Here is a 17,283-nt window from a genome sequence, read left to right on the forward strand (position 1 = left end):
TGACAGTAAGTGGATACTTCCTTTGTACAGCAAAGTTCTAAGCACTTAAAGTGAAATAACTCATTTAATCCTCCTACTTCTATTATCCTCTTTTGAAGATGAGGAAACTGATACTCAGGGGCACTAACTTCCCCAAAGCCACGGTAAACGGTGGAGCCAGGTTTCAAATCTAGGAAAATCTACTCCAGAATACATGTGTTTAACCAGTATGCCTTCCTTTACCACTGGTTGTGACCTATTCTCCTTCTCAAGGTCATCAGTTGTCTCTCCTACACTTGTCTCATGCCCCAACCATACAAGCTATTAGCAGTCTTTGAATATGACTACTCTTTCATGCATTCCTGCATGCTTTTCCTTCTGTGTGGACCCTGGTCAATACTTAGTACAACTCCATTCTCTTGGTAGTCTATGTAAATAGTGCCCCTGTGGGTAACATTGTGACGGACCTGTCTCCATCAATGAAGAACCTTTTCATTTTGCAGGATCCAATTTTTCTCATTGTGAAAGGAGTGCATTTTCTCCTTTTAAAAGCGTTCAGTGACAAAGGGAGAGTTGAATACCTCCTTCCTTATGCTACTTGTGTATCAGTTATATTCCTCTGTTATTTAAAAATTTTTATAACAGCTTTACTGAGATATAACTAATACCCTCAAATTCATAATTTTCAGATATGCAATTCAGTGGCTTTTAGTATAACCATAGAGTTAGTTGTGCAACCATCACCGCTAACTCATTTTAAAACATTTTTATCCTTCCAAAAAGCAACCTTGTAGCCTTTTACTTTCATTCCCTATTCTTCCTCTGCTAGCCTTCCTCCAGCTCTTGGCAACCACTAATCTACTTTCTGTCTGTATGGATTTGCCTATTCTGGACATTTCATATCAATGGAATAATACAGTAAGTAGTCTTTCGTGACTGATTTTCACTTAGCATAATGTTTTCAAGGTTCATCCATGTTGTGGCATGTATCAGTACTTCATTACTTTTTTTTTGCGGTACGTGGGCCTCTCACTGTTGTGGCCTCTCCCATTGCGGAGCACAGGCTCCGGACACGCAGGCTCAGTGGCCACGGCTCACGGGCCTAGCCGCTCCGCGGCATGTGGGAATCTCCCGGACCGGGGCACGAACCCGTGTCCCCCACATCGGCAGGCGGACTCTCAACCATTGCGACACCAGGGAAGCCCACTTCATTACTTTTTATTGCCAAATAATATTCTATTATATGGACATACTACATTAAAAAATGCATTCATTAGTTGATGGACATTGAGTGTATATATTTTTTGGCCATTATGAATAATGTTACTATGAATATTTGTCTAGAATTATTTGTACGGATGTATGTTTTTGGGTTTTTTGGGGTGTATATCTAGGAGTGGAATTGCTAGGTCATATGATAACTCTATGTTTAACATTTTGAGGAACTGCCAAACTGTTTTCCAAAGTAGTTGCACCATTTTACAATCCCATCAGTAGTCTGTGAGGGTTCAATTTCTCCACATCCTCACCAGCACATTTTATTGTTTGTCTTTTTGATTATAGCTATCTTGGTGGATGTGATGTGGTATCTCACTGTGGTTTTGATTTGTATTTCCCTAAAGAATAATGATGTTGAACGTTGTTTCATGTGCTTATGGGCCTTTTGTATGTCTTATTTGGAGAAATGTCTCTTCAGCTCTTCTGCCTGTTTCAGTTGGGTTGTTTATTTATTATTGAGTTATAAGGGTTCTTTATGTGTTCTGGACACAAATTCCTTCTTAGATACCGTAAGGCCAACTGGCCCGAGGCAAGGGAACACAATCAGATTCACAGGTTGCATCAGACTGAAACTCTCCGGACCACCCAGTTCCAGAAACTGACCTGGAGACATTCCGGACCACCCAGTTCCAGGAACTGACCTGGGGACTTTGCACCCGGCCCCGCCTTCCCGCCTTTCGAGGGGCGGGACTAACGGTCCCCCAGGATACCCGAAAAGACCACCAAATAAGGAATACCCCGCGCCCTCCCAGATTCACCACACCCCTTTCCCTTCTTCCCCTATAAAATCTTGCCCAACCCTCGCCCGGGTGCGACTTCTCTGGCCCCTTTCTCTCGGACCAGTGAACCTCGCCCAGGAGCGCTCCCTAATAAAGCTCACTTGAAGCTTTCCTCTGTTTCGCGGTGCCGTTTGTTAAGATCCGACCTTATAGATACTTGATTTGCAAATATTTTCTTTCATTCTGTGGGTTGTCCTGTCACCTTCTTTGATGGTGTACTTTGAAGTATAACAATTTAAAATTTTGGTGGAGTCCAGTTTGTCTGGTTTTTCTATTGTTGCTTGTGCTTTTGGTGTCATATCTAAGTAGCCTAACCCAAGGTTGTGAACATTTACTCCTATGTTTTTTTTTTTTTCCCTGCGAGTTTTATAGTTTTAGTCACATTTAGGTCTTTGGTATATTTTGAGTTAATTTTTGTGTATGATTTGACATAGGACACTCTCCTATTATTGTACTTGTCACAGCTATGATAAAATGATCATTGTTGTGATAGTTATTTGTTTACAAGTGTGCACCTTCTGTAGTTTCTGAGCTCTATGAAGACAGTGCCTGTGTCTTCCTTATTTGGGGTTTCCTGGTGTTTAGCATATAGTACCTGGCACTTAGGCTTTATTAGGTACGGCTTACAGTAAGTCTGTCTGTGGCCTTGAATGTTTTATCTTGAGGATACAGAGAAAAATGTTTAAGAGTAGATATAAATTATAAATAGTTAATAAATACGTCCCCATATTTTAGAGACGATGGATAAACTCTGCTTGTGTATTTTTTTTTCTCATGGATTTCATGTTAATTTTCTTTTAAAAACAGTCATTACTAGGTGATTTATATCTTTAGTTAAGAATGAATATATTTGAGCATGTACTGTATGTCAGACACTGTGCTAAGTACTGAAGATGCAAATTAAATAAGACTTAGTATCTGTCCTCAAGGATTTTACAGACTAGTGAGGAGATGACAAGTAAATAATCTGCTTTTGTTCTCTAGCAAGAAGTGCCCAAGAGCAGTTTAAAATATTTTGTTGTATTAGTGGTGGCTTTAGACATTATGGAAAATATGATGGAGTGTTAATAATTTGTTCCATATTTGGTGGGATGAATAGGGTGTAGAATTGCTAGAGCTAGGACTGTAGAATAAATACAAGAGAATCTATACAGATGGGCTTTGGGGATGCCTTTAATTTTCACTATACCTTTTACAGTTGTGAAGCATATACATGCTTTTGCATGTATGCAGAGTTACATTAAATAATATATGGTATCTATTCTGCAGTGTTAGTTTTCAAGAGAGCTATAGTAGGGGAGAAGGATTAAAACATATTTTTTCTCAGTACGAGGTGAATTTGATAAAAATTTATTGTGTCTCAAGCTTCTTTTATTTTTCCAAATAAATTCTCACTAATTTGACTGATACCTTGACATTTTTTGTAGTCAAAATTAGTACAGTCTGTACATCTTTAACTGAATATCAAAAGATTGTCCAAGTAATAACTCGATTTTTATAAAAAACAGTTATGAAATCTTAAACATAACTCAAAATACTACAGTGTATAACCCATGTTGAACTAATTCTGCACTGCATATCTAAGATTCTGAAAGTTGGTGAAACTTTTCTATCTCAAGGCATTTTATACCTGGTCTCAAACAATTTCTCAAATGTGTACTTTCAGGATAAAACCTTTATAGCCATAGTCTCGTAATAATGTCTTACGTATAATGGGGTTGTAGTTATAAAGTGTTGTGGCACATTAACTCATTTGGTCATCACGGTAGCTCTGCGAAGCTAACAGGGTAAGTGTTACTATAGAGGAGGCATTATGTTGTAATGATTACGTGCACAGACTTTGGGGCCAGACTTCTAAGTTCAAATTCCCTCTCAGTCACTTACCAGTTATGTGACCGTGGACAAATTACTTAACCTCTCTTTGCCTCGGTGTCCTCATCTTTAAAATGGGGTGATAATAGGACCTATTAGAGAGTTGTTGTGAGGATTAAATTACTTAGTATATATGTGGTGCCTTGAGCAGTGCTTGGCCCATAGTATGCATGTATATGCTAGCTGTTACTATTATTATTATTATTTATATACAGTAGATGGTTAAGGAAATAGAGGCTCTATGAAGAAGGGATTTTTTCATTCTTACCACTAGTAAGTAACAGAATCCAGATTCCTGTCCTGCTGTTGCCTTGACTCTTTAAAACAATATGAGTTTTATTAAGTACCTGTTGAATGAATGGTTGTATGAATTGGAAAAAAAATCCCATGTTGCCTGGCAGTTTGGAAAATTGAATTATAGAGTAAGATTTTTGCTTAATTGAAAGTTAAATTTGACTTCCAAGATTTTCCAATGAAAGAGAAAGACAAGTATTATATGATATCATTTATATATAGAATCTAAAATACAAATGAATGTATATGCAAAAGAGAAACAGACTCAAAGATACAGAAAACAAACTTGTGGTACCAAAGAGCAGAGGGAAAGGGGGAGGGACAAATAAGGGGTATGGGATTAACAAATACAAACTACTACATATAAAATAGATAAGCAACAAGTATATACTGTATAGCACAGAGAATTATACCTATTATCCTATAATAACCTATAATGGAGTATAATCTGCAGAAATACTGAATCACTATGCTATATGCCTGAAACTAACGCAATATTGTAAATCAACTATACTTCAATAAAATAAAAGAAACATGTTACATGTTAGTCTTCCTGTTCTGGGGTAATAAAAAATTAACAAATGGAAAAAAAAGATTTTCCAGTTGAATATCTTTTTTTAGGTTATAGAAATTATCTTAAGGTATAAAATGTAGCTCAGACAATATACTATCAAGCTGTAATAGGACTGGTGAACTTGTGTTGCAGTAAAGTGGTAATCTCAGAAAACTTTTGCTTCTCATACTTTATTATTATTATTATTTTGGCCGTGCCACGCAGCTTGCAGGATCTCAGTTCCCTGACTAGGTCACGGCATTGAAGGCCTGGAATCCTCACCACTAGGTCACCAGGGAACTCCCTGCTTCTCATGCTTTAATGTGCACATAAGTCTCCTGGGGACCTTATTAAAAAGCAGATTCTGGTTTAGTAGGTCTTAGAGAGGTCCAACATTCTGAATTTTAACAAGTTTCTGGGTGATGCCCCTGGTGCTGCTCTGTGGACTGTACTTTTAAATTTTTATTTATTTATCTATTTATTTTGCGGTACGCGGGCCTCTCACTGTTGTGGCCTCTCCCGTTGTGGAGCACAGGCTCTGGACGCGCAGGGTCAGCGGCCATGGCTCACGGGCCCAGCTGCTCCGCGGCACGTGGGATCTTCCCGGACCGGGGCACGAACCCGTGTCCCCTGCATCGGCAGGCCGACGCTCAACCACTGCGCCACCAAGGAATCCCCTGGACTGTACTTTGAGTAGCAAGGCATTAGAGAGGCTTCTATGAGAACAGTGGCACTATCAGACTAAGGTTTGTATTAATCTTTACTCCACTTATAAAAGTGTTTTGTTTCCCAGAAGAATCATTGTAACAAATTCTTATTCTTTGTAGATAAGAGGCTAAGGACTTGAAGTTTTGAGGGGATAATTAGTTCAAGTTGTGAAGATGTGAGAATGGTGTGTACATTGTTGCCACTGACATGGTGGAGGTGGGCCTTTTTTAGGAATAGGACAAATGGTGAAACCCAGGGACTCCAGTCTGAGCTGGTGAAAATTTCCCTCTTCCTTTATAGTTGTAAAGAAAAGCCTTCTCTTTTGGGTAGGGGTAAAGAAGTGGGAGGGGAGAGTTTCATTATAGGGGTCTTAGAAAGCCAGGTTGTTCCTTTTTAATTCTGGCAAGCTCAACCTCTGTTCTTCTATTCCTGCCTGGAGTGGTTAATTATGTGGGTAAGGGTGGGATCTTAATGCCTACATTGATAAGTAATCAATGAAAAATAAATACCACTGCAAATGATAGGAATATTGATAGGCTCTTTAGAGATTAATATCTTTTGAGAAATGATCTGCTTTTTGATTATATATGAAACTTTTTTGTTGTTTTTTTAATGATATTTATTTTCTAGCTTTATTGAGGTATGACTGAAAAATAAAAATTGTATGTATTAATACTTAACATGTATAATGTGATGGTTTGATATATGTATACATTGTGTAATGATTACCACAATCAACTTAATTAACACATCCATCGCCTCACACAGTCATCTTTTTCTTTTTTTTGGTATGGCAAGAACACTTAAGATCGATTCTTTGAGCAAACTTCAAGTGTACAGCACAGTGTTATTAACTGTAGTCACCATGCTGTACCTTTGATCCTCAGAACTTATTTATCTTGTAACTGAAAGTTTGTACCCTTTGACCAGAAACTTCTTAAAAACATTAATTTTTCTAAACTTAACCTGGAATAACATTCTACAAATGAAAATTTCTAAAACAATATGTGTGATGCTCTGAGAAGTTACAATCGGGACTAAAGGTGGTGGACAAACATTGAAGCTTCTCAGTGAGAAATGCAGTAGGAAGAATAATGTCATGGTAGTGAGCAGTGTGGAGTGAAGTAAAGAAGATGGAAGTCAAGGAAGGACATAGGGTAGTGTTCTTAGTTCCAGATGTGAGTTTAAGGTAGACCGTGTCATCATAGAATGTCATGAATTACCTGGTCCAACTCTTTCACTTTTACAAGTGGAAAAGCTGAGATTCTATACAGTTAAATGGCTGAGTGAAGATTACAAGTGGCAGTTAACGTCAGAGTCATGTCTAGATTTCAAGTCTTTGAACTTAGAGAGCAAATAAGAATAAAAGCTGACATATTCATAAAATTTTAGGGTGTTAGGAGATGACAGGGTGTATTTTCATGGTAGCTTTGAAAATAAATGTCATTTGATATAAATCCTGTTGGCTAATTACCTGCCATTGTTTTATGATAAATAAACATAGAAAATTGTCATCTTTGTGTTTATTGCTAATGTCATGTTTTTTTAAAAAAGTGATTTCTGATAAAATATAAGAATGAACTATCCTTTTCGAGTTTCTCGGCCCTCACACAAGTATAAAAATTATCTAACAGTGTGCTCTTAAGTCATGTTACTAAGAAATGTTCTCTAAGATTTCAGCTTGCAATAGGGCATAAATGGTTTGAAGGTAATTTAGAAGTGGTTTGGGAATACTGCTAATTGAAGGATTGGAACCAGCTGTGAGATTTAGCTAGAAAGTTGTCTTTCCTTCCTGCAATATTTTAGACATGTAACTTTACATTTTTGGAGGAAGATTTTAAACATTGGATAAATGATTTTTTTTGACGCTTACCTAACATTTATTAGAGTATTGAGAAGTATTCAGGCATAAGAGTATGCATCTTTTAATCTTTTTTTGTTTGCTTATGTGTGTTGTATCTATTAAAATTTTTTTTTAGTTTTGGCAAAATACACATAATGTAAAGTTTACAGTCTTAATCATCTTTTAAAATTTATCTTATTTTATTTTTAAAAATTAATTAATTAATTAGCTTATTTTTGGCTGTGTTGGGTCTTTGTTGCTGCACTCAGGCTTTCTCTAGTTGCGGCAAGCAGGCATCTCATTGTGGTGGCTTCTCTTGTTGCAGAGCACGGGGTCTAGGTGTGCAGGCTTCAGTAGATGTGGTGTGTGGGCTCAGAAGTTGTGGCTCGCAGGCTCTCGAGTGCAGGCTCAGTAGTTGTGGTGCACAGGCTTAGTTGCTCCACGACATGTGGGATCTTCCCGGACCAGGGACTGAACCTGTGTCCCCTGCATTGGCAGGCAGATTCTTAACCACTGAGCCACCAGGGAAGTCCCAGTCTTAATCATTTTAAAATGTACGGCTCTGTAGTGTTACATTGCTGTGCAGCCAGTCTCCAGAACTTTTTCATTTTTGCAAAACAGAAACTCTATAGCCATTAAACGACAACTTTCCATTTCCACCTCTTCCCCCAAACTCTGGCAACCACTGTGCATTCTGTCTCTATGAATTTGACTACTCTGTATACCTCAGATGAGTGCAATTATACAGTATTTCTCTTTTTGTGAGTGGCTTATTTCACTTAGCATAATGTTCTCCGGGTTCATCCATGTTGTAGCATGTGTCAGAATTTCCTTCCCCTTTAAGACTGAATAATATTCCACTGTATATTTATACCACTGTTCCTTCATCCATGGATGGACACTTGAGTTGCTCCTACCTTTTGACTATTGTGAATAAAGCTGCTTTGAACATGAGTGTACAAACACCTCTTTGACACACTGCTTTTCATTTCTTTGGGGTATATACACCAATGGAATTGCTGAATCATAAGGTAATTCTTGTTTAAGTTTTTTTAAGAACTACCATACTGTGTTACGTAGCAGCTGCACCATTTCCCTCCAGCAGTGTATGTGTTCCAGTTTCTGTTCATCTTTGCTAAGAGTTATTTTGTTTTTCTTTTTTTCCCTTAAGTATTAGCTTTTGCATTGAGTATGAAGTGGTATCTCATTGTGGGTTGTTTGGTTTTTTTTTAAATAAATTTATTTATTTATTTTTGGCTGTGTTGGGTCTTAGTTGCTGCGTGCGGGCTTTCTCTAGTTGTGGCGGGCGGGGGTATTCTTTGTTGCGGTGGTTGGGCTTCTCATTGCAGTGGCTTCTCGTTGTGGAGCACAGGTGCACGCACGGGATTCAGTAGTTGTGGCACATGGGCTCAGTAGTTGTGGCATGTGGGCTCAGTGGTAGTGGCTCGTGGGCTCTAGAGTGCAGGCTCAGTAGTTGTGGCACATGGGCTTGGTTGCTCCGCGCATGTGGGATCTTCCCGTACCAGGGCTCGAACCCGTGTCCCCTGCACTGGCAGGTGGATTCTTAACCACTGCGCCACCAGGGAAGCCCTCTCATTGTGGTTTTGATTTGCATTTCCCTAAGGATTAGTGATGTTGAGTCTCTTTTCATATGCTTGTTGGTCATCTGTATAACTTCTTTACAGAAATAACTATTGAAGTTCTTTGCCAAATTTTGAATTGGGTTTTTTTCACTGTAGTTGTTGAGTCATAGGAGTTTTAAATATATTCTGGATATTAACACCATATCAGATATATGATTTGCAGATATTTTCTCCCGTTGTGTAGGTTGCCTTTTCACCGTGTTAATTGTGTCTTTTGATGCCTCGGTGATCTTTTTGAAATCTCAATTCTTATCAAATTACTCTACATGACTCAGAGCTTAAATTGCAGATTCTTGGCATTGTATACAATCTAGCTCATAATGAACTCTCTGGGTTAACATTAAAAATAAAATACCTGCCCCCCCCCCACCCGACACCACACATCCTTCTCCTTCTTCCTGCCCAGGAATTTAAACTCTAGCCAGGCAAAAATATTTGCAAATCAGAAAGTGTCAAGATTCATCTTATTCTCGCCTAGATGCCCTCCACATTCATCTAGGGAACTTCTGTTTTTCCAAAAGCATCTCAAACATCTCTTGTATGAAGCCTTTTCTAATCACTCTCTACTTCCCCAGGCACAGTGGAATTGAGTGCTGAACCCTGTGTATCCTTCTGTCATAGCATCTGAAACATTTTAGTTTGCCTGTTTGTTTACCTGTCTGTTTTGCTTTGCTGGACTGATAGTTCTTCATGAGCAGAGTCTTTGTTATTGGTCTTTTTATCTTTAACTTAGTTCCTGGTATGTGGTATGTAGTATATAATTAAATAATACATGCTGTTAAATGAATGTGTGATTAGTGAGTGAGTGAATAAATGAATTAATTTTAAGAGTTACACCAGAGTGGACTCTAATTCTGGTTGCTTTTGGTTCTGCACTGGTAACTCTTTCCAAAGTGGTTTCTGGGAGAAAGTGGCACTCATTTTCAAACTCCTGGTTGGAAATCCCCATTCTCTGTCCCAACTGTTAGCCACTTTGTGGTAGATCTTTATTACTGAGTAGACTTTTTATTTTGACTCATACTACTAGACATATATAACTTCTAAAATTTATGACATATTACCCCAGAAAGGTAATAAATGATTTGCAAGTCTTTTGAAAAACACTACAAGGATGTATGTATAGTATATCAGATGGAATTGCTCATGTTATTCTAGATATGTTTGCTATCATTGTTCTTACTGGGGTAAACGAAAGAGCCTGGGAAATAATCCTTTGGTTGGCATTTAAAACCAAACCAAAACAAAAACTGGTATCTTTTCCTCTCTTCCATTAAGACTGTAGCTCTTGTTATGAATTTTGGTAATAAATGACTTCATTTGAAGTCTTGTAGTTTATGATGTCCCCTGGCAGGGAAATCTTGAAAATATTTTACTGTTACAGCAAATTTCACACTGAGCCATATTTCAAAAAGTCATTAGTAAAAGTTCTGGAAAAAGAACAGTCACCATCAAGTGATATGCTACCAAAAGATGGATTGCTACTATTTTAGATGATTTAGTTGTGCCAATTATATGGACTTTTTATGAGTTATGCCCTACATGATTTCCAGTAAAACTTTGATTTTAAATTTAAACAATACTTATTTAAACATTTAATTCATTCCTACTGTAAATACTGAGCTGTTCTGTATTCTTGTAAGTTTTTTCTTTAAATGTCAGAAATTGTCTGTATATAGGCACGTTCTGCATTGAATTCAGTGAAATAATTTTCATCCTTCCTTCTGGTGACAGTGTTTTTCTTTCCTGAGTGATGAAAAAGGAGTTGGTTATGAAATGATACTATAATAGATTTTTCTTTAAGTAAAACATTTGAACTGTTCTCCTGTTTCTTTCAGGAGTACTTAGCACCTTTACATGAGTTTTTATTACTTACAAATATTGTCAACTGCAAAGGGAGCAGTGGTTTACATAATTTAATGTAGGGGTAGTCCAGAATCCATTTGTTCAACTTTTAAATTATTTTGGAATTTGTGTTGGAATATTGGTATCTCCAATATTGTTGTGTGCAGGACTTTCCAAAACATATTAAACCATAGTGTGATGTCTTTGTCTTGAAATAAACTGCAAATTCTCCAGCAGTTCCTTGGGTTACTATGAGGTAAGTGTTTTTGTTCAGTGCCTCTTGGTTCCTGATCTCCTTCTTTACTGATCTGTGGTGGCAATCAACTATAGCCACTTCTCAGATGCAAATAGTTTAAGACAAAATTGCCTTTATTTCTCTATACTTGCAACTTTACATTTGCTTTTAGTCTGGGGTAGAATCATTTGGTTTTCAAAGGTTTTCACTTTTGGAAAATATGACTCTGACTCACCAGGTTCACCTGATGGATAGCACCTACCGGTTCTTCTTTATGGACATAAACATTAATGTTTGAGGTAAATTAAAAATAATCTAATGTGATTTACGAGGTAGACATTGTAAGGGCCATTAATACACTCCAAAAACTCTTGTGTCTGCCATATACCAGGTGTTTTGTGGATTGGGGACCCAGAGACGATATATATACACGGTCTTTAAGAAGCATCTCTTGAGTTTGGTTACGGAGTGGTGTGGAGGGAGACCGGTCAAAAATTACAATGTATTATGATAGGTTCTATGATAGACAAGGAGAGGGTGTCATGGGAGTGCATGGAAGGGTCATTTAACCCAGAGTTTGAAATGTTGAGAAATGCTTCCAGGAGCAGGTCACATCTGAATTGCGTCTTAAAGGGTGAGTAGGAATTAGCCAAGTAAAAAGGAAGAGAAGCCTGGAAATAGACTAAGATAATATGACAAGAGAGACAGGAGGTAAGCCTTAGAATAAATGGTGGCTGTCATTTATTGAGTACCTACTTTGTGCCGAACTCTGTATTATGAGCTTTAAACCACTTACCTCACAGTAACCTAAGGGGCAGGTGCTATTATCCTGTTTGCAAATGAGGAAACTGAGAGTCATTACTCTCCTGAGGTTATGACAAGGTTAATGAGTATCAGAGCTTGATTTTAAAACCCTAGATTTTCTGGCTTTTTGTCAAGGCTGTTTCCTCCCAAGAAAGAATAGTTTCAAGTTGGAGGAAATAGTTAAGTAGTTATCATGCTGATGAAAGGTCAGACGTGCAGATTAAGTTCTGAAAAGTGTCCTGGGACATTTATAGTGACTTATTTATTCATTCAAGAAATATTTACTACGAGTCCTTTAAGTACCAAGAACTGTGCTGGGTATTGGGAATTAAATGACAGGTGCCAAAGTGGTAGAGGTAGAGGGGTGGAAGAAAGTAGAGACAATGAGTGCAGACTGTAGTGTGAGGAAGCTTGATTGTAAAGGAAAAGATAGTGGTATAGCAGTAAACCTAGGCGAAATTGGGGTGTGTGTGTGTTTTAATATGGGATGTACTTTTTTTTTAAATATAAATTTGTTTATTTATTTTTGGCTGCATTGGGTCTTCGTTGCTGCACACGGGCTTTTCTCTAGTTGCGGCGAGTGGGGGCTACTCTTCGTTGCGTTGCATGGGCTTCTCATTGCAGTGGCTTCTCTTGTGAAGCACGGGCTCTAGGTGCGCGGGCTTCAGTAGTTGTGGCATGCAGGCTCAGAAGTTGTGACCCATGGCCTCTAGAGCACAGGCTCAGTAGTTGTGGCTCATGGGGGCTTAGTTGCTCCACAGCATGTGGGATCTTCCCAGACTAGGGATCGAACCCGTCCCCTGCACTAACAGGCAGATTCGTAACGACTGCGCCACCAGGGAAGTCCCAATATGGGACGTACTTAAATTGTTCATATTCTGAGGAGAAAGAGCCATGGTAGGGGAAAGATTTAAGATAAAATAGAAAGAACTAGTGATTGATTGGTTCATCAAGGATCCTAAAGAAAGAGGGAAGTTAGGGACCAAATTCTGTAGATTGCACGTTTTTGTTTGTTTGTTTATTTGTTTTGGGCATGCCATGTGGCTTGTGTTACATGGCTTGTGGGATCTTAGTTCTCCAACCAGAGGTTGAACTTGGGCCCTTGGCAGTGAAAGTGCAGAGTCCTAACCACTGGACCACCAGGGAATTCCCTGAACATGTTTAATTAAGTGGATTGCAAGATAATCCTAACATGAATTTGTAATGGCTGTAGAATTTTAGTATAACTACGCTGCTCTTGGATAATGGAGACTTGACTAAACAATGAAACTTCTTATTTAAAAGATCAGTGTGTGACCTCTTATGTCTGATTTATGCATCCATCTTCTTCATCCCTCAGTTATTCTGTCCATACCCTTTGTAACATAGCATGTATTATATTGAAGTAGAGTCATTGATGTTTCCCTCTTAGACCATATGCTTCTTGGGAGGAGAGAGGAGTAGAGGCTGCGTCTAACGCCACTTAGCATCTGGTATAATCTCACTTTAATAAAACCCTGCTGAATCGATGAATCAGTGAATGACTCTGTTCCTTATTTGTACCATTTGAATATCAGTTTTTTGTTTTTTAATCTTTTATGGGTTAAAAGGTATGTATCTATCCTGTGCAAATTTTGTTGTGTGTTATAAATTAAGTACTTTAAGGTATGCCCAAGTACCAGTGAAAAGAGGACTTTAAAAATTTTCCATATAGGGAGGACCTTATGGTTTCATACAACCTAAAGAATATCTTAGGTTTATCTTTTTAGAGATTTAAGATAAATTTATTATCAGCTCAAAGTGACCAATTGTAATCTATCTAGAAGTGCAGAAATAAGATATGCTTGCACTTTAAAAAATATTTTAATTTAATTTAATTTTTATTTATTTATTTTTGGTTGCATTGGGTCTTTGTTGCTGCACGCGGGCTTTCTCTAGTTGTGGCGAGTGAGGGCTACTCTTCATTGTGGTGCGTGGGTTTCTCATTGCAGTGGCTTCTCGTTGAGGAGCACAGGCTCTAGGCGCGCGGGCTTCAGTAGTTGTGGCACATGGGCTCAGTAGTTGTGGCTCGCGGGCTCTAGAGTGCAGGCTCAGTAGTTGTGGTGCACGGGCTTAGTTGCTCCGTGGCATGTGGGATCTTCCCGGAGCAGGGCTCGAACCTGTGTCCCCTGTATTGGCAGGGGGATTCTTAACCACTGCGCCACCAGGGAAGTCCCACACTCACACTTTTTCCTTCCTATTTTTTAAAGTTTTGTGTTAAAAAGTCAGTGATGCAATTTTTAAAAATTAAATTTCCTGGGAGTGTGGTATGTAGTTCCCCCAAATATGTTATATTACTCATCAATGTCATGGAATTTTCTGTTTTCAGAATCCTGTCCAAAAGATCCCTGACTCGCATGAGATAACGCTGAAGCATGGCACTAAGACAGTAAGTTTTAAAAATTTAATTCTTTTCCCTTAATAACAGGGCTCTCATGGAAAAGTGAACTAATAAGATATATTTATATTAAGGCCAATTATACAATCAACTGGTATCACAAAGCTATAGACATTAAGGAAAACAGATTACTTTTCTGTTCAGTCAGAATAACCATTGCATTTCATTTAAAATAGGAACACTTACTGCCATTGTTATTGTTGGCTTTAAAACCTCTTTCTTTGATATAGGAACATTGTAAGTGAAAGAAAGAAATGAAACTCAAATACTTTTTTTTGTTATGGTGTGGGAAAATTTTTCATTACCCTTAGCTTCATTTCTATATCAGTAAGAGGCCTGAGTTCATTTTTTAGGTGGATGTTGAGATAAGAAATGAACATAAGATAGTTACTGTATGGCTCTAAGATTATATTACTTAGATTTATGGATTATATTTTCATATTTATTTATGTTATTTAAAAATTAATAATGTAAACATTTTGAGGTATAAGATTAAATCATTTTATCTTATTGTAAAAAAAGATTTAATAATATCTTATTAAAAACTGATAGTTGAATGAATGAAACTTGCTTGTGAATGAATGAAAGAATAAAATTATCTTGCTTTCCCTTTATAATTAAGCTACCTTTTTCTAGAAGTCTGACAGGTAAAGAAGTAGGAAAATACATCCCATATGAGGGGGAAAACATCAATCAATAGAAATAGGTCCAGAAGTAACACAAATGATAGAATTAATAGCCAAGGATTTTAAAATAGTGATAGTCTTTCCACTAAATTTTTTGCTTTTGAAAATATCATTTCCATAAAATATTTGTGTTAAATACATTGGGTTTATTATTATTTTAAATGAAGTAAACAGTGAATATTTTAAAATGTCTTAATTTTAATTTTTGCTATGGTAAATACTGACACAAATAACTCATATAAACAGACATTTTGGGGGGTTCTCAAAAAATTTTGAGTGTAAAGGGTCTTGAAACCGAAATATCAGAACTGCTGCCTTAAGAAATCATTTCCATCTAATTCTTCATATTATACCTACTTTTTATTAAATCACACTTTTGATATTTTTATTCTGAAATCAGGAAAGAATTTTACTAATTTTCATGTTTTTAAGTAAATAAGAAAAAAATTATAGACTGTAAATACTTAAAAGGAAGCTTTCCTATCATTAAGTCCAGAAATTTTTACAGCTGAGAGATAGTTCATGTTTAACACGTTTTATTTAGATATGCATATTTTTTCAAATCAAATTTTATCTTTAAAAATATATATAATTAAAAAAATACTCCAAGTTATTTTACACATTAATAATCAGAGCTTCTAACTGTACTGTTAGGTTAACTAATTTTTTTTGCAGTCCTGCCTTTGCCCTGCATGTATTTCAACTTTTTGGAAATATGTCAGAGATTAAGAAGGTGACTGGCTGGTCTTTTTTGTTTGTTTTTAAACTAGTTATTGTAAAAATGTTTACACATTCACAGAAGTATAGAGAATACTGAAAGGAATTCCCATATATTTATCTCTGAACCTTACCAATTGTCTACATAAGGCCACTCTTATTTCCTATATAATTTACATTTCTAGTAAACCTCCTTCTCCCCATCCCATCTACCTACCTTGTGTGATTATTTAAAAACAAATTCCAGACTTCATATGATTTCATCTGTAAATATTTCAGTATGAATCTGTAAGAGATAAGGTTGGTCTTTCTCTCTCTCTCTCCTCCTCTCCCTCTCCTTTTCTCTCTCTCATAATCAGAACATCTTTATTATGTCTGAAGTTTTATCAATAATTATTTAATATCATCTAGTATCCCATTATTCATATTTTTTCAACTGTCCCATTTTTTTTTTTTAATTTTTGGCTGCGTTGGGTCTTTGTTGCTGCGTGCAGGCTTTCTCTAGTTGTGGCGAGCGGGGGCTACTCTTCGTTGTGGTGCGCCGGCTTCTCATCGCGGTGGCTTCTGTTGTTGCGGAGTATGGGCTCAGTAGTTGTGGCTCGCAGGCTCTAGAGTGCAGGTTCAGTAGTTGTGGTGCATGGGCTTAGCTGCTCCGCAACATGTGGGATCTTCCTGGACCAGGGCTCGAACCCATGTCCCTGCATCGGCAGGTGGATTCTTAACCACTGCGCCACCAGGGAAGCCCCCATACATTTTTTTCCAGTTAGTTTGTTCAAATCAGTATCCAGATGGTATCTGACTCACTCTGAGGAGAGTCATCATTGTTTATTTGTTATGTCTCTTAATCTATATGTTTTTCCTTTTTTTTTCTCCTTGCCATTGAGGAAATGTATCTATTTTGTCAGTATACTTACCGTTGACCTGAAACAAATACACTACCAGGTATTTCTTCAGCAAAGATGGGTTTATCCGGGATCAGCAGAGAATTACAATTTGGGGTCTGCAACCATGGTGAGCCATGCTCAAGTTCCTGCATGGCAAGGGAAGGAGAACCTTTTTATAGGGGTGAAAAGGAAATTTGGATGGCTAAACAGAGTCCATGGCCTTTCACTGGCTGATGAGTCCTTGCCAGGAGAGAAGAGGAGTCTTTATTCTTCCTATTGAGCTCTGCTGTCATTGCAGGGTTTCCGTTTCTGGTATCCCAACTCTATTTAATTGAGGTTTCTGTTTAATAATTTTTTACATTTACCCCTTTGATCACAAGATTTTTCTCTGAAAGCATCACTGATTAAATGTCAGGTTGCCTAGTTTCAGCAGCCTTTTGTCCCTCAGTGTCAGGAAGGACCTTTCTTGGGTGTAGTGTCTCACATCAGAAGGAAATTACATAGATTAGAAACTTATTAAGATCACACTGGAATAACAAGGAGAGGTAGGAGGGAGAACTTTCTGGTACTTTTTATCTAAAGTCCATATGTTATCAAGATCATAGATATTGGAGATCGTCTGGAGCGTTATGTCATCATCAAAGGTTTGGTGACAAACTTCTAACGGGGGTTTCTCTGGATATCTTGCGAAAGCTGTCTTATCAGATGTCATCTGCTTCAATTCCAGGAAATCTTTACTTTCAGGTCGCC

At 37.5% G+C, this 17,283-nt stretch overlaps 1 protein-coding gene across 2 annotated transcripts in view; it reads left to right on the top strand.

Moving 5' to 3' along the window:
* The window catches only part of WDR70 (WD repeat domain 70), a 312,051-nt gene that overhangs the window by 39,680 nt on the left and 255,088 nt on the right, over positions 1–17,283 (top strand). For both annotated transcript variants that reach the window (XM_082650638.1, XM_082650639.1), the window contains one exon: positions 14,178–14,237. In XM_082650638.1, coding sequence (XP_082506764.1) covers positions 14,178–14,237 — 60 coding nt within the window. The remainder of the gene's footprint in view (positions 1–14,177; positions 14,238–17,283) is intronic.

Source organism: Grampus griseus, assembly GCF_964374135.1.
Source record: "Grampus griseus genome assembly, chromosome: 3".
NCBI lineage: Eukaryota > Metazoa > Chordata > Mammalia > Artiodactyla > Delphinidae > Grampus > Grampus griseus.